Source organism: Pseudorca crassidens, chromosome 10 (assembly GCF_039906515.1).
Source record: "Pseudorca crassidens isolate mPseCra1 chromosome 10, mPseCra1.hap1, whole genome shotgun sequence".
NCBI lineage: Eukaryota > Metazoa > Chordata > Mammalia > Artiodactyla > Delphinidae > Pseudorca > Pseudorca crassidens.
Genome location: NC_090305.1, coordinates 19,720,283 through 19,744,845, shown reverse-complemented (window position 1 = coordinate 19,744,845; position 24,563 = coordinate 19,720,283). Strand labels below are relative to the sequence as shown.

The 24,563-nt window shown below is 45.0% G+C and overlaps 1 protein-coding gene across 4 annotated transcripts in view; it reads left to right on the top strand.

The window, feature by feature from the left end:
• Positions 1-24,563, top strand: part of RIPOR2 (RHO family interacting cell polarization regulator 2) — a 111,889-nt gene that overhangs the window by 70,949 nt on the left and 16,377 nt on the right. For 2 of the 4 annotated variants that reach the window (XM_067752139.1, XM_067752140.1), the window contains exons 8-15: positions 1,395-1,458; positions 6,966-7,009; positions 8,347-8,472; positions 8,796-8,944; positions 10,291-10,420; positions 15,295-15,975; positions 19,149-19,333; positions 21,817-21,985. In XM_067752139.1, coding sequence (XP_067608240.1) covers positions 1,395-1,458; positions 6,966-7,009; positions 8,347-8,472; positions 8,796-8,944; positions 10,291-10,420; positions 15,295-15,975; positions 19,149-19,333; positions 21,817-21,985 — 1,548 coding nt within the window. Of the gene's footprint in view, positions 1-1,394; positions 1,459-6,965; positions 7,010-8,346; positions 8,473-8,795; positions 8,945-10,290; positions 10,421-11,337; positions 11,485-15,294; positions 15,976-17,749; positions 19,046-19,148; positions 19,334-21,816; positions 21,986-24,563 lie in introns of those variants that run through there. The other 2 variants (XM_067752142.1, XM_067752141.1) reach the window with 2 other exon arrangements.

Here is a 24,563-nt window from a genome sequence, read left to right as displayed (position 1 = left end):
GTGTGTGTGTGTGTGTGTGTGTGTGTGTGTGTGTGTGTGTGTGTGTGTGTGTGTGTGTGTGTGTGAGAGATGGGACTGGGACTTCTGCTTAGAACACCAGAGGTGGCATCGAAAGCTTAAACTGGCCATGCTGCAGAAGGGCCACAGCACTTTTCCTCTTGATTTCTGACTGCAATTGCTCTGTTTAGGTCTTCAGACACTGAGGAGGTAGGGTGCGAGTGGTTAGATATCTAACCACAGGCATAGATGGTGTGGCTCCTCTGCCTTTACTGTTCCCCAACATTAGAGTGAGGAGAGGACTCTTGTCAAACCCAAGAATCATTTTGAGGGCCTCAGGGCATGGCAGCAGGAACTCTGCCTCATTCACTTTGAGTACAGCTGAGCTCCTGAGCTCTTTTTTTTTTTTTTTTTTACGGTACGCGGGCCTTTCACTGCGGTGGCCTCTCCCGTTGCGGAGCACAGGCTCCGGACGCGCAGGCTCAGCGGCCATGGCTCACGGGCCTAGCAGCTCCGCGGCATGTGGGATCTTCCCGGACCGGGGCACGAACCCGTGTCCCCTGCCTCGGCAGGCAGATTCTCAACCACTGCGCCACCAGGGAAGCCCTCCTGAGCTCTTTTTGCCCCAAATTCTTATTAAGAAAAATTTCAGCCCTTCAGAAAAGTCAAGCCTAGTATATTGAACATCATATACCTTTATTTAGACTTCCATTTGGTAATGTTTTGCCATATTTGCTTTTCTTCTCTTGCATATGTTCAATTTTTTCCCCTTTTTTACTCAGTCATTTGATAGTAAATGGTAGATAACATGCCATTTCACCCCATAAATATTTTAGCACAGATCCTTTAATGATAACCTATGTAACATGTGTATCCCTTGCATAACCACACACCATTATCACATCTAAGAAGATTACCAGTCCTCCTATAGAATTATCTAATATCCTGTGCATTTTCAGATTTCCCTTATTTGACCCAATGATGTCTTTTATAACTGTTTTAGTTTATTTACTTTCAAATCAGGATGGAATCAAAGTTAACACATTGCATTTGGTTGTTATGTCACTTTAATCTCTTTTATCTAAAATTTTTTTTCCCATAATTCTGCTGCCTTTTTATAGAATCCAGGCCAGTTCTTTTAGAATCTCCCACATTCTGGATTTATCTGACTGTTTATGATATAACTTAACTTGGTCTTCTATGCTCTAAATTGCCGGTACACTAGAAGGCTTGCTTAGGCTTAGGTTAAATATTTTGTGACGATTTGCTACATACGTGTAACTCACTGCAAACAGGTAAATGCCTCTCATTTGAGCAGCGGTTGTCCACTGCTGTGAGAACATCCTGTGCTTTGAAAGAAATGTAGCCCTAACGCTGGTCTCCTGTGCTCTTCTTAGAACATGTGCACCATTGAAGCAGAGCTGGAGAAGCAGCTGGGGGAGTTCTCCATCAAGATGAAAGGTATTCTTCCTCCTTTTTATAGAGTGGGGTGCTATCTCCGCCTAGCTCCTTGAAGTGTGGCATCACACACCGTTTTAATTTTCCTTGCAAAGATATTGGGCCACTCTCTCTCAACCCTCCCCACTTATGTTAATTTATTGATGCTCCAGAACCTTCTCGTCCTGAGACTTGCCTACATATTTACTGTGCCTACATATTTACATATTTACTGTGACAGGATCTCAAACATACACAAACATGGAAGAATATTATAAGGAACTCCCATAGACCCATCACCTCCATTTAATAATCAGCAAGATTTTGCCACCTTTGCTTCATCTGTTTTCTTGTCTTTGTTCTTCCTTTGATGAAATAAAACCCAGATGTGGGAGTCTCTCCCTGTAGACTGCAATGTGCCTCTCTTAAAGAATAGGGACATCTTATGATAGGGACACCACAATGCCAAGTATTATCGCTTCTAATAAAATGAATATGCCTTTGTTATGAATCCATTCCATTAGCAAATGACCTGGTGGTCTCAAAAGTGAGTTATACAGTTGTTCAAATCAGGATTCAAATGAGGTCCATGCATTATCATTGGTCATTAGATATCTCTTTTCAGTTTCCTTTCATCTAAAACAGACACCTCCTTGGTTTTTTTCCTACCATTGACTTGTCACGTTGAAGCTGTTGTCACTGTTGTCACTTTCAACATGTCACTGTTGTACAGAATGTCCCACGTTCTAGACTTGTCTGTTGGCTTCTTGGTGGTGTCATTTAGTTTGTTCCTTTATGCTCTACTTTCCTATAAACGACCTACCAACTTCTTTATTTTTAAATGTTTTTTAGTGTTAAACCCACACAGGACTGTGCATTTTCCTCTTTTTCCCAGTGCCTTTCTGGTGTTGACTCCAGGAAGTCCTACTCTGAAAGCATTGTTGATTTGTACTGCAAGCATCTTCAGAACAAAAAGCTCTAGTTGTAGAAACGGAGCATCCTTCAGGTGTTGTCAGATTTACAGCTCAGTGGCCAACAGGGCTTCAGATGAGCAGCCATCACAGCGAGTCCGTCTTCCTTCTGAGTTTGGGCCACGCACCCACTCACCGCAGGGAGAAGGGCTAGTTTGTGTGCCTTTCCTTTTCTGAGGTTTCTTAGCAGCCGGATCCCTGGGTTGCTAATGGGGATTTAATCACCCTCTTGTCTGCTTTTTGCCATTAAGGGAGTAGAAAAGGGGCGCTTTTTTTTTAAGTGCTTGACAGGAGAGCTTAATTTTCCAATGAGTCACCTAACTCAGGAGGCAAAGTGTTCTGTCAAGTGTGATGTCCGTAGAGCTGCTCTGGTTGAGTGTACCTGCAATCAACATGACCTTGACCCTCAGCTGCCCACACGGCTGTGTTCTTCTCTCCAGCAGATCCCATAGTGAATCAGTCTGTTATTCAGTATGAAGTCTCAATACTTACTTTACTACGGAGGCGGGACATCTGTGCTTTTTCAGTTTTTTAGGTCCTTTCTCTTCACTGTGGGTCCTCACCGAGTCAGTGGTTCTAAAACCACTCAGGCCCTGCCCCCATCTCAGCAAGTCAGGGCGGGGCCCTGGCACCAAGGAGCTCCACAGCTCTCTTCCCAGCATTCTCTCATTCTAAGGCAAGGGTTACAATGGGAAGCCGTCCTCTTCCCGTTTCCCTCCCCCAAGATGGGTGGGTGGCACCCTTGGGGTATATTTTTCATCCTCGGGATGATTCTGTCAGCAGCCTGCTTCTGGAAAACCACTGCCCTGAGCCAGTGTTTAGCAGAAAACACTCCTCTCTCCTTCCCCTAACTCTCGGGCACCCTCCACGCAGGCTAGCACAGTCTGGGGTCTTACAGCTGAGAGAAATTCCCATCATGCCGTCTTCTCTCTGTTAATCCAAGCAGTACCGTATTTCCCCTATTTCTGACGCTCACTATTATCAAAGTCACCAATTTGGGGTGAGTTGGTGATTTCCCCATTTTGTCGATGGGGAGTGGGGTTAAATGACTTGTCCCAGAAGTCACACGGTACGTTGGAGTCAAACTTGAAACTGAATTCCAGAGCTCGTGGCTCCCAGTGCATTCCCGTCCCCCAGCCCCATATGAGGAGGGACGTTCTAACAAAGGTGAACAGATACTATAAACTATTGCTCAAAACATGTTCTCTTCTATGGGATGGTAGTCTTCCACCCAGCACACAGGCACCCAGGAGTGGGTGGGAGGAAAGGGACAGCCACCCACCAGACCTGGACCTCAGGCCTGAGGGTCAGCGAGGATGCTCTGGGGGCCCTACAATCCACCGGGGAGCCCGGCTGCCCAGCTAAAGAACGGCTCTGGGTTATGATGGGCTGTCATGATGGACGGGCTCAACTTGCTGCCGCCTCTGCTATTCCAGCTCTACCCTCAGCGTGATTCTGTCTTTCCTGCCCGATGGGCTTCCCTGGCTTCTGTCTGGGTTCAGGGTTTCTCCCAGGGGGGTCACTCAAACCTGCAAGTGATCCTCCTTTTTCATTATTGATTTATCTCACTTCCACTTTCCTAATCTAACATGAAAACTTGAACTATTTCTATGAAGCCTTTCAGGGGTAACACCCCCATGGAAATCTTCCTCTCTCTTGATAAAAGGGAGCCTCTCACGCTGCCAAGAAATCTTGCATCTTTGCAGTTACCTACTTTCTTATCTGTTATTCATTCTGGTAAAAAAAAAGAAAAAAAAGAATTACCACCCCCAGCATGCATAGTGACACAAGCTGAGGATCTTTCATAATATCCTCAGACCTGGTAAGCCAGCTTCCTCCTGCCAGACGCTTCCCCAACTCACAAATGGCAATCATTCTGTGGGGTTTTGGAGGGGCGGGGTAAGTGATGATGGTAAAGACAATTGAGCCTGCTGTTGGCCAGGCTCTGGGCTGCATCCTGGTGAATGGTCTCTGGCCTTGACTTCCACACAGTCTACTGGAGACAGTGGTTGCATGAGCCAGTCTAATCTAATTCCACGGAATAAATGATCTACTGGATCAATAATGTGGCCAATTGCTTCGATGCCTGGGGGGCGGGGGGGGTGGCAGGAGGGGGCGCAAAGGGTGCCACCCACCTATCTTGTGGGAGGGAAACGGGGAAGAGGAAGGCTTCCCGCTGTAACCTTTGCATTAGAATGAGAGGACCCTGGGAAGAGAGTTGTGGGACTCCTTGATGCCAGAGTTTGAAGAGGGTCCAACGCTGGGCTAAAGAGGGAGCCCTAGACCCATCCACCAATTTGCAGATGGAAAGACATGGTCTGTTACAGAAAAACTACTTCTCCCAAGTATTACCTACTTCATATTAAGTTCCAGGCAGTGTGTATATCCAAAAGTCTGTGTTGGCACCTGCAGCTTTTAGGGCAGGTCCGGCCTTGGGAGAGGGGACATCTACCAGGGAGCTAGTAAATCTGCATTATTTATGCCTGGTCAGTAAATCATTCAGTCCTGTAATGGGAGCGCCTATCTATTCAGCTGTCTGGCTGTTTTCCTTGGAGTAGAAAGTGTCACTTCCTTAGCTTCAGAATCGCTCCCCCCCCGCCAGTGCTAAGATTGTCGTGAATATCCAATCAGCCTTTTCTCTGTGTATACGCTGCCTGCCAACATGTGTGATCTTTTTTATCTTTGGAAAGGAAGATCCTCACAGAACTAGAAAAAAAGGCGGCACATTCTTCTGGCAGAATGGTCCCTGAGCAAAAGAAGAACAGGGTGGGCGGTTGCAGACTGTAGCATCTGGGCCTTCCGAATGAGGTCATGGAAGAGCTGTTTTATCAGTAATAGATGTTTACAGTAAAACATCCACGAGGTGCAGGAAGATGCACCATGGAGATGAAAGCCCCCTCAGCCCCTCCACTTGCCCATGCTCATCCCTGGGTGCTAACCCCCATGATGGTTTTTGGAGTGGCCATAATGAAAGCTTTGTAGACAGTGCAGCAGTAATCCCCAAACTGCTGAGAAAACAAGAAGCTTTCCCCAACTGAAAATCCCAACAGGCCTCAGACCAGAGTCTGAAAGAAACCTGGCCAGGTTTAAAAGATATAAGGCGGTAACTCTAATTGACCCACTGTTAGTTTCATTTCTGCAATCAGTACCACGAGTGGCTTACATTAGCAGGTAGGACTTGAAGAATCATAGCACAGCCCCAGGCCTGTTTTTGCCTGTCTACTGCCACGTGCCACGTTATGGTTATAATCAGAGTATCAGAGTGATACCGCCTCAAGCATTTCCAAAAAATTTTGCTTTAATAACATGAGCTGAGAAGCTCAAAAACATCACTACCAAGTAGCTTTCTCCCATCTGGATAAGTTCTTCCAATATGAAATTTCTGGTGATTTTGAAAGGAAAAAATAAAAATAAAAACCCTCAAAGGATTTTCCCCTTTACTCTTCTTTATCCAGCACTGATATCAGATCAGTTTTTTAGGTTTTTTTGTTTTGTTTTCTAACCAGGCTTCCATTGTAATTGCATAGGTATGTAAGTAGGCAGTAGATAAATCCTGAATATTCTGCAGAGTTTTTTTTTGGTTTGTTTTTTTTTAAACATCTTAATTGGAGTATAATTGCTTAACAATGGTGTGTTAGTTTCTGCTGTATAACAAAGTGAGTCAGCTATACATATACATATATCCCCGTATCTCCTCCCTCTTGTGTCTCCCACCCTCCCTATCCCACCCCTCTAGGTGGTCACAAAGCACCGAGCTGATCTCCCTGTGCTATGCGGCTGCTTCCCACTAGCTATTTTACATTTGGTAGTGTACATATGTCCATGCTACTCTCTCACGTCGTCCCAGCCTACCCTTCCCCCTCCCCGTGTCCTCAAGTCCATACTCTATGTCTTCTGCAGAGGTTTTTAAAGAGTGTTTAGGACTTTATTAGAATTGGTATATCCAGCCAATTGTGATTTATAAAGATCAGTCGATTGTGCTTTTTTTCAGAAGTATTAAAAACAAAAGACTAATCCTCCAGAAAATTATTAGTGAAAATTGGCTTCTTTAATTCTGCTCTTATTTCAGTAAATCTTTTAAGAGGCTTGTTATGTTCTACTTGTTAGTGGAAACTGGTCCTCAATGGACCGGCTCCGTGGATGGAGAGGTGTGACGAACTGGTGAGTTGCTGCCATCTACTGACAGAGAGTGGTAACAGCAGGTGCCTTTTTAGGCCTCCCTGGACCTTCTCTATCATCTTAATCCTGGCATAGCCCGTTGAGACTGGTGCAAAGCAGATTCATCCGTCCCACAGTCTCACAACTTAACGGGGCTCTTCCTAGAAAGAACAGTCTTCTCTGCCCCAGAGAGCACCTCTCCCATCACCCCAGCAAGGAATATCCTCTCTTGCTGTGATAGATGGAATTCCCAACAATAGCTGTACCCACAGTCATTCCTCAGAAACTATTATATGAGTTTTCACAAAGGCCCGACACTTTGAGTCTTATAAGTGTGCCAGTGTGGGTTTATAAAGAGGGGAAATGAATTCTGCACCTCTGATCCCAGTTGCTTGCTTACAGGTCTGGCTGGTTTTGCTCGCCTCTGTCCCGGAGATCAATATGAAGTAAGTGTGGTGTCGGTCTGGGTGTTGGACTTGAGAGGCAGGAGTCAGCTGTCATTATTTTGCTTCTTCAATTTTTTTTTACATTTTTTTATTTTGAAGAAGAAATTTGAGCCAATAAGTAATTTTGGAGATTAGTGTAAGACCTCCCATATACGGGTCACCTAGACAACCAGTTTTTAACGTTATGTCACATTTGCTTTATTATTATTAATATTATTATTGTTGTTGTTATTTTGCTGAACTATTTTAGATTAATGCACAGGTATCATGACCCTTCACCCCTAAATTATTTTCCTGAGGGAATTTCCTGGCGGTCCGGTGGTTAAGGCTTGGCACCTTCACTGCCTTGGCCCAGGTTCAATCCCCGGTTGGGGAAGTAAGATCCTGCAAGCCATGCGGCACAGCCAAAAAAAAATTATTTTCCTGAATGTGGAAAGACTTTCTCTCATATAAACGTTGTACAGTTGTCTACACCAACAAACTTAGCACTGGCCCTTTAGCTAATGTCATTTGATATACAATCTATATTCATATTTTTCCAAGTGTCCCAATATTGTACTTGACAGCAGTTTATTTTTCCTGATGCAAGATCCAATCCAGGATTATGACTACTCAAAAGTATCATGATTGAAGAATAATAGAATCTAGATCTTTCTTTATAAAAATATACTCCATAAAAGTAAAAAAGCTTTTTATCTTTTCCCTCTTCAGAAGGGAACTTACATAATGATTTCATCTAACTATCTCCTCCAAAACCTTCTGTAATCATTCATCTTGGCCGGGGGTGGTGAGGGGGAATGTGTCTTCCTCTAAGCAGTAAAGATGTCTGACTGAGGAGAAACTGCACACCCTCCCCCCAGAGTGTGTCAGATTTCAAAATCCTTGTCCAGACCTGTCTCCCTTATCCACAAGAAGGATGCCCTGCTTCTTGCTTCTGGACACTAAGTAGATTTTAGCTGCTGGTTCCTTGTCTTTCTAAAGGAGCTGCGGAGTATGGAGAATGAATCCAGTGGTTGTTATACTGAAGTAGAACTAACGAGAGAAGGAACTGAGCCAAAGGGCACGATGCAGTGACCTTGTTCTAAAGAAAGCCCTTCATACCCTCTATCCTAGAGAAACAGAACTTACCCCCTTTGAAAGTCTTTCCCTGCTGGTGCTCTGCTCCCCGCCCCCTGCCAGGGAATTTGGAAGAAGCAACAGTCAGTGGGTGTCATGAGGATGCTGGAGGAGGGGAGGAACAGTAGCTACTGTATTTACTTGCCTTTTTCATCCTGGTGTTTGGTGGGAAGGCAGGTGAGGGCAGTGGAACCTGAGGGCCCTTTGGTGTCTTTCCCCAGATTTTCATGAAGTATGGCCGACAGAGGTGGAAACTGAAAGGCAGAATAGAAGTAAATGGCAAACAGACCTGGGATGGAGAAGAAATGGTGTTCCTGCCCCTGATAATTGGATTGATTTCCATCAAGGTACAATATCGTCATTGCAGTTTGTTGTCTTTGCTGGTGCCACGGCTGGATGGTCCATCGTGGAGACCTGTGCCCGTTACTTCTGCCTGCTGCCCCTCCAGCCCGCAGGCCTCTGTATGTACTACAGGTACATACATCAGAAGACTTGCCCTCGTGTCAGAGCGGGCAATGGAAATGTGAGATGGGCTTGGGAAACATCCACCTCTGATTTCAGACATGGTTCTGAAATGCCTGCCCTGGCCAAGAAAAACAAAGGAAAGAGTCACCTGGCTTCGTCCTCTGCGCTCCTGTAAGGCCTTTCTTACCTCTCCCTCTCTCACCAGGTCACAGAACTCAAAGGGCTAGCAACTCATCTCCTGGTCGGCAGTGTGACCTGCGAGACCAAAGAGCTGTTTGCAGCACGACCTCAGGTGGTGGCTGTGGACATCAATGACCTTGGCACCATCAAACTCAACCTGGAAATCACCTGGTAGTAAGTTGCCCTTTTCAATATCATCATGATAGAAACAAGTGCTGTAGGCTCGTGCTGTCCCAGGGGTGGTGTGTGGACCGTCAAAATCACTGGGGAGCTTGGTACGAAAGCAGGGTCTCAGGCCCCACCCCAGACCCGCTGTGTCAGAATCTCTCAGGGCCCAGGAATCTCTTAAATAAGCTGGGTGATGGTCACACATGTTAAAGGAGAGCCCTCTGCCGTATCACTACTCTCCTCTTCAACTTCCTATTTTTAAATATTTTATTCTGTCTCCTCTCCTCCTTCTCAGCCTTTAGATGTGTATAAAGAAGTATATCTCTCACGTCCACTAATTTGAAAGGAAATAACTGTCCAGTATGAGATATTTTATCCACAGAAAGATCCTGATTCTCGCTATGGTGTTTTAATTGCTTAGCCCTCTTTATCTCAGATACCTGACACTGCTTTGGAAATTTTTGGATATCCTTAGTCTCTTCACACTCTATATACTGAAACAGAATATTTCCAAAGGGCCAGAGACACCTTTTGTCAAAGCAGGGAACTTAAAAGTGGTTTTCTGAAGTCACCCCGTGAGAAAGGTCATGATAAGCTATTAAGTACTGGTTGCTCACAACATTTGATCTTATGCCCCTGGTATGTTACAAGTAACTAGGACATGTTCAGTATTAATGTTTGGGGCCACCTTTACAATATCGAGGGTCAGGCATGGAAGCAGCAAAGACATGTTGCCTTGTTATTGGAGCAGTGTCCACAGCTTTTGCCCAGCCCATCTCTCCCCGTAGCTTGTAATGATTGACGTCTCAAATGCAAGATCAGTGCTTCTGCTGGAGGAGCACATGGCATGCTGATAAATGGCATCATTGTGAACAGACTGTTATCCTCTCGGTCACACAACAGGCTCTGGGTCCACTGAAAGGAATAGGAGAGTTTTCTTTAGAACCGAACAATAATCTGTTGCTCTCTTGTATCATTAAAGCGTCTGCCCTTGCAAAGCTCCAGGAATTTTTACAGACTTCTTCAACATCTCGTGTTGGGACAAACATTAATGTGTTTGTGTCTCTAATACGAACGAGGAAACAAATTTATCTGGTCTGCAGGTGTGCACATAAATTGTGCTTAAAGCTGTGATGATAATCTGGGGTCCCTTGGGTGAGTCTAGACCCCGTTTTCTGCTCCACTTTTTTTTATCTTGGTTTGTTTGCTGACAGACCAATTTGGCCAAAACCAGCCCAGTTCCCACTGGTTTGAGTTTACGTAAGTAAAATGAGGTGCTTTCTTGGCCTGCGGACCGGTGATTATAGGTGACTTTAACAAACGTGTGTTCACGGGGACCTGTTGTTTTGCAGTCCGTTTGACGTGGAGGACATGACCCCATCCTCAGGCGCTGGGAACAAGGCAGCCGCCCTCCAGAGAAGAATGTCCATGTACAGCCAGGGCACCCCAGAAACGCCCACCTTCAAAGACCACTCCTTCTTTGTAAGTTCAGTGTGATTTCTAGAGGAGAAATGATGAGCCTGAGGCAGTGCTTGCACCCAGGGTTTGAAATGCTTAATATACGGTGTTAGGGAGTCTCTATAATTCCTAATACAGTCGTCCCTTAATATCCGAGAGGGATTGGTTCCGAGAACCCCCCTTTGATACCAGAATCCTAGGATGCTCAAGTCTTTTATGTTAAATGGCATAGTGTTTGCACATAACCTATGCACATCCTCCCGGATACTTTAGATCATCTCTACATTACTTATAATACCTAATGCAATGTAAATGCTATGTAAATAGCTACCAGCAAATTGGCAAATTCAAGTTTTGCTTTTTTGGAACTGTCTGGAATTTTTTTTTTTTTGCGGTACGCGGGCCTCTCACCGCTGCGGCCTCTCCCGTCGCGGAGCACAGGCTCTGGCCGTGCAGGCCCAGCGGCCATGGCTCACGGGCCCAGCCGCTCCGCGGCATATGGGATCTTCCCGGACCGGGGCACGAACCTGCATCCCCTGCACCGGCAGTCGGACTCTCAACCACTGCGCCACCAGGAAAGCCCCTGGAATTTTTTTTTCATAGATGCATAACCCTTGGATACAGAGGGCTGACTGTAATGTCATCTTCAAGTTCACCCTAAGCACATGGTGACTAAGGAAAGCACATTCCGAGATGTCTGTGGCCACCCGCGCACAGGTGGTAAACCTCCTGTGGCTCTCCTCTCCCCTCCCCCAACTTAACCTGTTGCTTGGTAAACACATGTAGACTTTTCTGCACATTCTCTAAGATCAGACTTTTAAAGAAGTGGGTGTAAATAACGGCCTCCTTGTTTTAATCAGAAATGCTCGCTAGAAAGCTGACAAAAACATGGTAACCTGCTGCTTTCCACTAACTCCCCCATTTTGCTTTGACTTCTGAAGAGATGGTTGCATCCTTCACCAGACAAGCCAAGGCTGTCTGTCTTGAGTGCCTTGCAAGAGTCTTTCTTTGCCAAGCTGCACCGCAGCCGCTCTTTCAGTGACCTGCCCTCCCTCAGGCTGAGACCCAAGGCCGTTCTAGAGTTTTATGTGAGTGTGTGTGGCCCGCCTGGGTGTGACGTGCTTGCTGTAGGGGGCTTGTGGCATGTGGGCTTTGGCATGGCTCTTGTTTTATCTGCTGTCTCTCGCTCATTGGCTAACGGTTACAGGCCTCCTGTCCGTGGGTGGGAAATTCGGGCATGCATGCACCTTTGTGAGAGAGGCCGTTTGTCCTTCCCTGCTCATGATCTCCACTTTTGTGCTGTGACTTTTCTGCACTGTGGCAAAGATATCCATGGTAACAATATTGTCACTTAAAAAAAAATACAGCTGCGCTCAAGGTCAAAGAAGATTTTCGTTCACAAGTTAAGCTAATGTATCACTAATAGCAGTCTTTACAGTTGTAGCCTTCAAAACCTGGCACTGGATTTAAACCTATTTTCCCGAAACTATTTTTATTGAAAGAGGTTCTTAGCCCTAATTTATTGTATTGTTTGCTAGTTTTATACTATCGAAGTAAAAGAAACTCTTTAATTTGCAATCAGGAATGTAATAGGTAACCTACATTATATGTGTTATCCATTATGTCACAAGAGAATACACATACACATATGTACATACATACCTGGAATGTTCTGCCATTTACAGACATATAAAAGTAATCTTTGAATGTCCAGAGAGGAAAGGGTTAAAAGTCTTCTGGTTAATAATAATAATAATTGTTATACTCCAATAAAGATGTTAAAAAAAAAAAAAGAGTGCAGCTCTAGACTAACTGGCAAGCCTAAATTAGTAGAGAGACTGATTATAGAGGAGTTTGAAATAGATTTTTTTAAATCACTTTCAAGTACCCACTCTGCATGCTCAAATGAGGTAAAAGATTGTTGCATTAGTAAGATATATTTTAAAATATACTTCAAATAAAAATTAAAAATAGATTTATTTTTCTTTCTAAATGACTACTTGAAACGCGTTTTTATTTTTCTTCCCAAAAAATAAATAAATAAATAAGCCATCCAAAAAATAATAATAATAATTGCATCTTAGTCATTGGATTAAAAAACACAGGTGAAATGGACCAGGCTAAACTCTAGTGGAGTTTCCACGGAAAATGGGAAAGATATGCACGTGCCAGAGAAGAGTAGAGCTGATGCAGTAACTGTCAATGTCATGTGTATATTGATGCTCATACGCTGCAAGCTGGAGGGTGTAGAGATGGTTAGTAGAGGTTTTAATTGCATCATGTAAACAAGAGCAAGACTAGAAAAGAATGTGATGGCTTCCCATAGCCTTTTGGATAAACGCAAACTCCTCGGAGCAGCCGTTCCATTCCGGCCCAGTCTTCCAGGCCCACCTCTCCTCTCTCCAGCCTTCATTCTCTGCCGGACTGCCCCCCGCCGACCCCAACCCCCATCACTGTCCTCCAAATGCACCCTCCCTCTCAAGAGCTCCCACAGCCTGTTGTTCCTTCTAGGACGCACTTCCTCCTCCTTCTGCCCTTCTTCTCCGCATTTTCCAGGGCTGAGTTTCAGACACTCTCTCTCCTGAGCACCACCCCCGCCCCCTGCCGGGGCTCCTACCACCCTGCAGCATCCCTACATCACCCCTCAGTTACAGCACGCCTTCCCCGTGTGCCCGTTTATAGGCTCGCGCTCTTGGCAGGCTGTACGTCCCCTTCAGCAGGGCATCTCAGTCTAACTGGATACTTGCCACTTAAGTACATGCAAATTGGGTTTGGGAATGTGAGACTTGATAGAAGTGGCTGAAGAGGAATTTGGAATTTAAATAAGAATCGTGACAACCAGTCCCGCTCCTTACTTAGCCAGCGCCTCCCGCCTCCCTCAGAGCTGCTCGGAATGTGTGCTCTGAAGATGAGCTGAGGCTGGGCAGGAACGTTCAGAGGACCCAGGGCTTCTGTGAGATCCCCAGGGGACCCCACGGAGGAAGTGCAGGGAGCAGGACTCAGCCTTCCCCCATCCCTCCCCAGAAGCTTCCTTTTTTGTCTGCCCTGGAGGCATAAAACGTGTTTGGGGGGAAAAGGGGGTGCAGATACAGGAGGAAGGAAACTGAAGTAAAGGAGGCTGGAAATAGTGAGTCGCACGGGGACCCACCCCCTCCCCGTCCCCTCCCGAGGACGGTCCCTGGAACTCCCTCCCCACCCCCGACCCCCCACCCCCACCGCACCGGGACTCTGGAGCACAGTTCAATAATCACTAATCCAATAATCCAATAATCACTAATCGAAAAGGAAAACATTCTCACTTTTCGAGGCAAAGAAACTGAGCCTGCAGAGGTTACTTGAGTGCCCCAGTGACACATCCTTTTACTCATCCTGTGGTTAAAGTAAAAAACCTTCCAACCAGATGAGAATGGAGAGTTTGAGTTGAAACTGCATGTATTGGGAGCTGGTGGCCCAGATCCAGCAGTGATGGGACCATGGACGCTGCTGGAGGAGGATGGGGAGCCTCTTTCTGTCTGCTCCTCATTTCACTTGCTGTAACATTTTTGTTTCCTGGGCTAATTCCCAGCACTATCGTGATCATTCATTGTTTTATTTATTTATTTATTTATTTATTTATTTTGCGGTACACGGGCCTCTCACTGTTGTGGCCTCTCCCGTTGCGGAGCACAGGCTCCGGACGCGCAGGCTCAGCGGCCGTGGCTCATGGGCCCAGCCGCTCCGCAGCATGTGGGATCTTCCCGGACCGGGGCACGAACCCACGTCCCTTGCATCGGCAGGCGGACTCTCAACCACTGCGCCACCAGGGAAGCCCTATTATTTTTTTTTGGCCGCACCACACGGCGTGTGGGATCTCAGTTCCCCCACCAGGGATCGTGGAGCCCACGCCCCCTGCAGTGGAAGTGCGGAGTCCTAACCACTGGACTGTCAGGGAGTTCCCTCATTGTTTTATGTATAATTAAAATAGGTACTTACCTTTACTTAAACAATCAATTCTGGAATCCAAGAGAGAGTATTCATTTTGAAGGAGTTGATCTCAAAACACTAAAAAACTTTTCCCACAGAGCAACATTTAGCACTTCGCCAAGACCACTGTGTCAGGAAAGGTGACTTAGAAATTGCTTTAACGCCTGCATAAACAAATTACCGTGGTTACCTGGATATTTCTGACCTCTGTCTTCTGAGTTCTGCTTCACGGATCACAGAGCCTGGGGCTGCCTGACAGAGCACTTGGGATTTCTAGACACCCTGGGAGCTCTGGGGTTTGCAGCCCTGGAAGATAGTTGTTCAGTTTATCAGTCTTTTTCTCCTCTTTTTATAGAAGCACTGCGCACGTATTTCAGGTCTTGAATTGTTTGTGGCGTGGTTACTGAATTAATAAAACTTTTTCCAGGGCTTGGGATTTGTGGGTAGAGTTTTTCAAAAAATAATTTTATGAGAACTGAAGCAGAATAAAGCATCACATCTTTTGAGTGAAATAGCAAGAATGTTGTAAAGTCTTTTAAGATCGATGCCAAAAAACAAAAAAAACAAATCAAAACAAAACAAAAAAAACGGTGGTGCTATTCTTAACTATGGCTGCCAAATATTGTGAGATCCTGGGATTTGGGAAACAAGCACCACTCCCCTGCCTCCAGCCTCTTCTTTTGAAAAATGTCAAACTTGAGAATAGTGCAATGAACTTTCACCGAGATTCAACAATGGTAATAGAGTTTTTAAAGGCTTGTTTTCTTTTGCCACGCATGTGCGCGCACGCACACACACAAAATCAACAATACAATGTTAATATCGTGAAAGGTCTGTTTTTAAAATTTTAATTGTCTTACATTTTGTCTGGAAATGAACCATGCCAAACGCATCCCTTGTATTTAAAATCGTAATGATTTGCCTTTTATCTGCAGTCGAATCTACCTGATGACGTCCTTGAAAATGGGAAGGCAGCTGGGGAGAAAATGCCACTGTCCCTCAGCTTCAGTGACCTGCCCAATGGGGACTGCACCCTCTCCCACAGCCCAGGCCGCCCTCTCCCCAGCACGTGCTCGGCAAATCCAGAAATCACCATCACCCCCGCAGAGCTGAACCGCGACAGCCTCTCCTCCCAGAACGAGGGCCTGGATGACTCCAGCTCGGCCTCTTCCAAGAGCTCCTTGGGAGAAGAAGGCTCAGAGCCCAGGCCCCACAGGGAGGAAGAGACCGAGGGGCTCGGGAAACCCGAGGCCTGCAGAGCATCCGCGGGTGCCCGGACGGAGCGCCTATTCCTGGAGAAGGGTGTCGCAGAGGCCCTTCTGCAAGAGTCTGACGAGGCCTCTGAACTCAAGCCCGTGGAACTGGACACTTTTGAAGGAAACATCACGAAGCAGCTGGTCAAGAGGCTCACCTCGTCAGAGGTGCCGGCGGCCACCGAGAGGCTGCTCTTTGAGGGCTCTGTCAGTGGAGAGTCCGAAGGCTGTCGATCCTTCCTAGATGGAAGCTTAGAGGATGCCTTTAATGGGCTTTTCCTTGCATTAGAACCACATAAAGAGCAGTATAAAGAGTTTCAGGATCTGAACCAAGAAGTCATGCACTTGGATGACATTCTAAAAGTAAGTACATTTTTAGGGAAATTGGCTTAGGTCTGGAGACAGGTATCTTCAGCCAACATTCTATTTAAAATAGCCTATCTTTTTTTTTTTTTTATCCTGCCCCATCACAGGATCAGTAGATAATCATTACGTAAATGGCACTGATTTTTAATACTAGTAGCGTATATTTATTTTCCTGACAACTGATCAACTTAAGGAAAATGATTAGGAGTTAAATTAACAGCTCTGGAGAGCGTCTAAATTCCCTCAGTCCCTAAGTTCATCATTCAGATTCCAAATGTGAAATGGTGGCCTTTTGGGCATCATAATCTCATTGAGATGCTCCTGGAGAGGGTACCTCTCTGAGTATCAGGGAAGCAGGAAAGCCCTCCCATGGTTGAAGACAGAGTTAGGCAGTACAGATGTGAGAGCCACGGGCATCTCTCCCCTGCCCAGGGCACCACCTCCTGGAGGATTCCCTTCTCTGCAATTGGCCCAAATTGGTGAGTCGAAACCCCAGATAATCACCCACGAATAATCGAGAAGCCAGAGAACCCTGACTCCACCAGAGTTATCTTCCCCTCTCCTGTTCCTAATCAGACCGCTCAGGATAGACATGGGAAGATAGGAGTGAGCGGGTGATTTCCTCTTAGGCAGGAGGTCCTAGCAATGAGATCGTTAATGCTACCCCAGAATGTATCTGTCTCCACTTGGCATACAGATGAAATTTTTAAAAACAAGGCACAAGAAGACAGAACTGGAATTTTTGTTCCGAATCCCACGGCCACTTCTTGTATTCTTTGCTTTGCCACTCTGATTTATAGTGCCACAGAGAAGAGAACTTGGATCTTTTCTCTTGAAAGAGCAGTTCTTTGGGAACGTGTTCTATAAAATAAGCTTGAAAATACAGTGTCAGGGGCAAGTCAACCCACAGCAGGCTGTTGCATCCCTTGGCGTGACGGTTTTAAGATGTGGCCTTCCCCGTGGCACCTGGAACAACCTTCCCAAGGCTTTTCTCACAGTCTCGGTCATGCTGACCTAGGTCTGGAGGGGATGTCTGCCCAGGGCAGATAATAATCCATGCTCTGACTCCCCACATCCTCTAATGCTCATGACAGATTGATTCAGCTGTAGGTATAGCCTCCGAGCAATAGGGATGGGCATTCTGAATCTGCTTCCTGTAAAACATAACTCAGAAGCATCTGCTCAGGGCTCACGCATGGAGGCTGTTTGTCCAGCACTGCAGTGAAAACATCGTTTATCCCCTCAACAAGCTCATGTCAGCACAGCTGACCAGCTTTCGCTTACTGGGGAAAAAGTTGTTAAATGTAAAGAGCTAAGACGCAATTGATCCACCTAAAGTAAATGCCTCAGATGTCTAGATGCCCCCATTTCCAGGCGTCTAGGGCGCTGGTCAGTAGCTCAGTACACCAAGAAGCGCTCAGCAAGTCATCTGTTAGTCTTATAAAAACCTGGCGGCTATAGGTTTCTTTCCAGAGTATTATTTCAATCTGCAGTTGTTCCAAAACTATCCCGCTACTAAAATCCTTAACTGCCTCTTTCTTTATTTTGATCAGTATTTAAACACATCCATACTGTGCAAGATCAGGTTCTGCAATCTAGCTTAGGGAAGAAGACCCTAGAAGTGGGTCAAGTCGGGACTGGCTCCTCCTCTCTCTCTGAGAGGGAAAACGGCATTAGAGTTGAGGTCTGGGGCAAGTGGCTTTGTCTCCAGCCAGGATTAAAGCATCCGCTGGACAAAGCTTTCTCTTTTTTCCCTCCTTCACATTCCTAGGATGCTAAACACCTTGAGGATCAGAAACTAAATGATGCTGCCTCTTGGACGGAGATCACTGAGGGCGAATGAAACAACTCTGATTTAAAAGACTGAAAGACGGTTTCCTGTATGCTTTGTCTTGAGTGTCAGAGACTCAGATCCCTGCAAGGCCCTTCCGACCTTGTGTAATGAAGTCAGCAGGGAGTGCCACCTAACTGGATGGAGAACATTTCGTTCTTCTTACTTGCAGAATTTGTCCCATTCAGTAACCCCCAGCATCCTCTTGACTATTTGGAAGAACTTCTCTCCATCTCTGTGCCCACAGCAACTGGCATTACCCTGTTTGTAATGTTTCTGCTTAATATCCAGCAATGTAGAATTCTCCACACCATAGAATGGGTTTGCTCACATAATTCCAGGGCCCAGTCAGGGAAGAAATGGAACTTGTTCCTTCAAAGAGCTGTAGAGGAAGCACAGCTACTCCTTGTCATGCCCATGCCATTTATTTTCTCCTCAATGCTCAAAGAAAAATTACATGCTGTGAATGTAAAATTAATTTTTTTTTTTTTTTTTGGTGCGGTACGCGGGCCTCTCACTGTTGTAGCTTCTCCCGTTGTGGAGCACAGGCTCCGGATGCGCAGGCTCAGCGGCCATGGCTCACGGGCTCAGCCGCTCCGCGGCATGTGGGATCTTCCCGGACCGGGGCACGAACCCACGTCCCCTGCATCGGCAGGCGGACTCTCAACCACGGTGCCACCAGGGAAGCCCCGTAAAATTAATATTTAAGTGTACTTACCTAGGGAGTGTGGATTAAGTGACTTCGAGTAGTTTTCTATTTCTGGGATTTGTTTTGTGAATCCTTTAGAACAGGTGCCTTAGGTAGCTCACCCCTGTCTCAGGGCACTGAACATGTTGCCACTTGGAATTAGAGATTGGTTAGTAGTTGGCATTGACTGTGACTCCTTAGATCTGTCTGCCAGTTGCATTTTATTTGGGGTTGAGCACGAGGCGGAGAGAGTATAGCAGTTCTATTTCCCAAAGCCTTCTGATTGTAGTATTTTTTAAACTGTTTATTTAAAAAATTTCAAACAGAAGTAGAAAGAATCAGATGATGGACCCTGATGTGCCCATCCCCCAGCCTCCACAGTGCTCAATTCACAGCCAGTCTTGTGTCTGTTCTTCTGCCTGCTTCCTTCCCTCTGGATTGTTTTGGAACAAATCCCAGATATTGTGTCATTTTATCCACGGTTGTACTTTCTTTTAATAAGACGACTTTAAATGAATTTTTTACTGCCAACAAAAAAAAAAATAAAAGCTTGAAAAAAAAGAAAAGTGTCACATCTCCCACTGGGTGTCTTTGTTGTGTTTCTCCTTCCGAATATGTTGATATTCTCCTTGGTACCTTCTACCTTTGCAGTGCAAGCCAGCAGTAAGCCGAAGCAGGTCTTCCAGTTTAAGTCTTACAGTTGAAAGTGCTTTAGAAAGCTTTGATTTTCTGAACACCTCTGATTTTGACGAGGAGGAGGAGGATGGTGATGAGGTTTGTAACGTTGGAGGAGGTGCTGACTCAGTATTTTCAGACACTGAGACTGAGAAAAATAGGTAAGTCTGAAGTTAGCGTCTGCTTCTATTTCTACTGTCATAGCTGCTACAGCAGTTCTTTGTAGCTACCAGACGGGACCTGATACACATCTCCAGGAAGATAAAACCCCCTATACATGAACTGGCTTACAGTTCCTTTTCATTGTTAAGTACAACTTTTAAATATCATTCACCTCTTTTGGTGTTGTTTAAGGAAAATTAAATTGATTTTCTTCCTTATAAATGAAGGGGAGATTTTTGTATGAGTGTGTGTGTATATTTATGTGTATACACATACATCTTGTAGGTTTCAGTGTCTACAACTTGTCCCCAATGTAATTAATTGCAAATTAAGTAGGTATACCATGTTTCTGGAGAACTCTTACTGGATCATCAGTTTGGACCTGGTTCTCCTTGCTTTGCATCGTATTTCTAATTTCTTCATTTTGTTAGACTTTGCTTTTCCCACCCCTTACCTCTCCGTTCCTTTTGGCCATTGGGTCTTTGCAGTAGATTAAGCTCATCAGTGCCTATATCAAAGCCAGGTTTAAGCCCCGTGGTCCATGTTTTCCTTAGAGCGTAAGAGGAGATGACTGATAACTGATAACTGCCACTGGATCTGCAGGCCTCCAGCTGGAATGTGGCCTTCTCTAGGATGGGGATGGGACAGAGCAGTGGGAAGGGAGGATAAAGGTGAAATGTTGTCACCTTCTTTCTCCATTGGGCTTTCTTGTACCAAACCATGTGTTTAGAACTAGAGCCTGGGGTCCATTCTGTAAGCACAGTGAACATACTCAGCTCCATCAATTACTGCAAAAAACAAAAACAAAACACAAACACTTTCCCAAAGGTAAGGGTGAGTTTCCATCCATCTTTTCTTTTGACGTGTTGTATACACTGATTTTCAAGTTACAACAAGCTGTGGCTGTTCAACCTTCGCAAACCTCTCTGTGGGTGGTGTTAATATTTTGGAGTTTTGTTGTTCCTAGCGGGTTTCTTCTGCCAAAGTGAAACGAGGAAAAGAAAAAGTGAGAAATAGAATTTATCCTTTGAGCAAACTGGGGGCATAGCAAAGAAAATTTAGGAAATGAATGTCATGTTTAAATTATCATTCTACAGTGAGATTTTTCTAACTTGATTGAATTTGTGAAATGCTTCTTAAACCAAACATCTTCCTGTATACTTGTTAGCTTAAGCTATTAGATGATGGATCAAGGTCAGATTAAACTTTTTTCCTTCTTGCTATAAGAAGCATTTTAACTTTTTTTTTTTTTTTTTGCGGTCGGTACGCGGGCCTCTCACTGTTGTGGCCTCTCCCGTTGTGGAGCACAGGCTCCGGACGTGCAGGCTCAGTGGCCATGGCTCACGGGCCCAGCCGCTCCGCGGCATGTGGGATCTTCCCGGACCGGGGCACGAACCCGTGTCCCCTGCATCGGCAGGCGGACTCTCAACCACTGTGCCACCAGGGAAGCCCCAAGAAGCATTTTAAAAACATCATAGCCTTTGTAAATTTTACAGAACATTGCTATTAAATATGTCTAATTTGATCAGTCCTACCGTATGTCATAAGAGGTATTATGGAAAATTGTGGAAATTGTGTGTGTGTTTTAAATATGTGCTAACTACCAGGACACAAGCTGAATGTTTTCCCCTTGGAGGCAAATGTGAGTCAGAGTAAGGCACTCAATGCCTCTAAACTCTGGTGCATTATCTTTTTAAATTGTGGAGACCGGGGAGCATGAAACTAGAAGCCAAAAACCGCCTAGCTGTGTGAACGAGGACACTCTGGTTACCACCTCTGCTGGTCATTCCTTCCATGTGTGAAATGAGACTCTTCCCTCCCCCTCGCCCTCCTGCACAGATTCATATTAAGAATAAAATTAAATAATAGGTGCAACAGATTTATTTTTAAATGTAAGTGCCCAGCATGATACAACTTTAGACAGTTCAACGGTGGGCTTTACACAAAGCCCGCGAGGCAGACCTAAGCAATACAAATGCCCCTTTTAGCTTTTGTCTGGAGTAGAACATCATGTTTCTTCCTAACAGCTTTCCTTTCTCCTTTTCTTCAAGTCACAATTGATTTAAGGCCAGGAAAAAGCCTTGACTGATTATTTCTTAATGGTATTGCTCTTGGGAAGCCACAGGTTCACAGGACAGTTTAATCCCAGAAAATCTGGCAAACCACTCTGTCAACAGAGCAGGAAAGTGCCGCGAAACGAGGGCACATTTCAAAAGCCTTCTTGGTGAGCCAACTGTACAGATGGTTCGTTGTGCTTGAGAAGCAAACGGAGAACTCTGGAAACAGTCTGTCTGCAGGATCTTTTTAATATTAGGCAAATCGGTGACCAGGCTTAGTTATAAAATAGTTTTTGAAAGGTATCTCTATTTTTCAAGATAGGCGAGCGCAAGACTCTTTTCAGTGGGTGCTGTGATTGAGTTGACCTGTGATTTCCATGCAGAAAGAACCAGCTAACATTTCGCTCACCTTCCTGCTTCAACAGTTACAGATCAGTACACCCGGAAGCCAGGGGGCACCTCAGCGAAGCCCTGACTGAGGACACGGGAGTCGGGACTAGTGTGGCAGGAAGCCCTCTCCCACTGACCACGGGAAATGAAAGCCTGGACCTCAGCATCATCAGGCACCTCCAGTACTGCACCCAACTCGTCCAGGTAGGACTGGTGACGGCACTGGGTTTTTAGAGCCCAGGTTTTTGATGTACCAAGAATGGATGTGTGCTTGCTTTTTTGAGTTTTCCCAGGAAAATGAGAACTCAGGAATAAGAGAGCCATCCTGCTTTGATTTGACCCAACTCAGAAACTCTGAAAGGCATGGCCGTGCTCCCTCAACCCTGAGTTTTCTATCTTAAAACCTAGATCTCCAGACTTTAACAGGTAGTAGGTGACATATAACGTGCTCTTGCTTTCAAATCATTTGATAGTAGGTGAGAGTAGTGTGATTTTTTTTTTAGATAAGGAATTTGCATTCCGCCATCTACAAATGGACTTTGAAAGCCAGTATTATTGAACATGTTAATATGAACCCATCACACGAGCTAGTTTTCTACCACCTGGACAGCTAAAGGCAAAATGCTCCAGAACATAACCACAGTTTCCCAGATCTTGAATAAGTACTTATTAGCAGCAAGAAAGAACATTGTACAGGTATTATCCTCCTCACCAGTTCGCTGTCATTCTGCGACACCCTGGGGCTCACTTTTCTTCTCATTTCAGGCTGTTTATCCCTTAAGATTTTGCCACAGCAGAGCAACTATTCTGCCATTCTTTTGTTGCAGGGAGAGTTTCTGCTGTCTCGAACAAAGCATTTTCCCCAAGCAGCTATCGGTACTTGAATGCTTCCTCCTCACCTAGTGGCTTGTCTTCTCCCAATCTAGTTCTTCTCCCACTTGCTTGGATGTGTGGGGAACAGGAAAAGAATGTGAAAGCAAATGTATAATGGTTTCCGGGGGGTGGGCCAGGCCAGAAGAGGAGGAATCGTGCTTTTAAGAGCACATGGCCAACTGGGAGACCAGAGGCAGGGTGAGGAGGAAGGACCCCAGGGAGGCCAGGAGTGGGTTAATGTTGCTTTTTTAGTAACACACTTGTGATGAGATGTAGAAGAATCTGCTTCTCCTCCACGAATGTAGACCCTCAAAGAGCCTCAGACACCTCACGTGCTCTGGGAAACTGGTTGGCAGTTATGACTCTCGCACTAGGTTGGCCAACACCCCAGCAGATCTCTTCTGCTGAGCGTTGAATTTACAAGCCAGGTGCTGACAACCAATCTGGCAGAAGGTGCAATTTTTTTTTTTTTTTCTGAGCAAAATGGACAAGGATTGTCGTTGACTTATAGCTATCCTCTACTCACCAAGCACTGGAATGAGATGGTTTTCACGGCTCTTTGTCCTTGGTGAGGCCGAGACTGTGCTGAGCAAACTCCCCGTTCACCTTTTAGACGTAAAGTCATTACTTTGTGAGGCATGGGAGAATTCTCTTCCATGAAGGGATGGATGTTTTCTCTAAAAGAATAATTGGCATGCAGTAGTCAGTGCAGTGTTTCTCTCGGTAATAAGGCCTTTATAACACCTCAACTCTTCTGTGGAGTTATAACTCTTATAACTCTTTATAACACCTCAACTCTTCTGTGAGGTTATAACACCTCAACTCTTCTGTGGAGAAAATCAACACTAGAAAAACAAGAGGGGAGTTCCTCTCTACATGGTACATGAGATACTGCCCAATCCATGAATCGTTTAGTAAAGCCAATTAGATCTTTAAAATTTAAAAAAAGGAAAAGAATTTGTAGAGACATGGATGGACCTAGAGATTGTCATACAGAGTGAAGTAAGTCAGAAAGAGAAAAATAAATATCGTATATTAACACCTACATGTGGAATCCAGAAAAATGGTACAGATGAACCGGTTTGCAAGGCAGAACTAGAGACACAGATGTAGAGAACAAACGTATGGACACCAAGTGGGGAAAGGAGGGGTGGGATGAATTAGGAGATTGGGAATGACATATATACACTAACATGTATAAAATAGATAACTAATGAGAACCTGCTGTATAGCACAGGGAACTCCACTGTACAGTAGAAACAAACACAACATTGTAAAACAACTATACCCCAATAAAAATAAAGAAAGAAATAAAAACAAAAGAAAAATAAAAGAGGTAGACATAAAGATATAGAATAAAAGAGTAAGGGTTAGAAGCTTGATTTCTAATTCACACCCGCTCCTGAATCAGTGAGTTTACTTATTCATTTGGTATATAATTGCAAAGAGATAAAAATGAGCAGTGCATAAAAATCATAATAGCTATAATTATGTTTAAAATAAAGCAGTTATTTTCTACTGTATTTATTTACATGAAAGGCATTAGTACATAATTGCTGTACTTGACTTTTGAATTTGAAAAATTCTCTTTGCCTTAGAGTCCAAATGCTTTAGACCATACAGAATGGTGGTACAGGTCTGCATCCTGCAGCCATGCCTACCAAGTGAAGGGGACAGGTTTCTGAGAGACACAGAAAGGACTAGAACCTTCAGGCAGCGACTGACTTCTGTCCTTTCCCCTCTCAAGCCCTTCCTTATTCTTGTGATCTGCACACAAGTGAAATCACTTGCTATTTATGTGCCCTTGAGCACGTTGCTTGACCTCTCTGTACCTCAGTTTCCTCATCAGTAAAATGGAAAATCAAAAGTTCCCACCTCATTGGATTGTTGTGCAAAATAACACAAACTA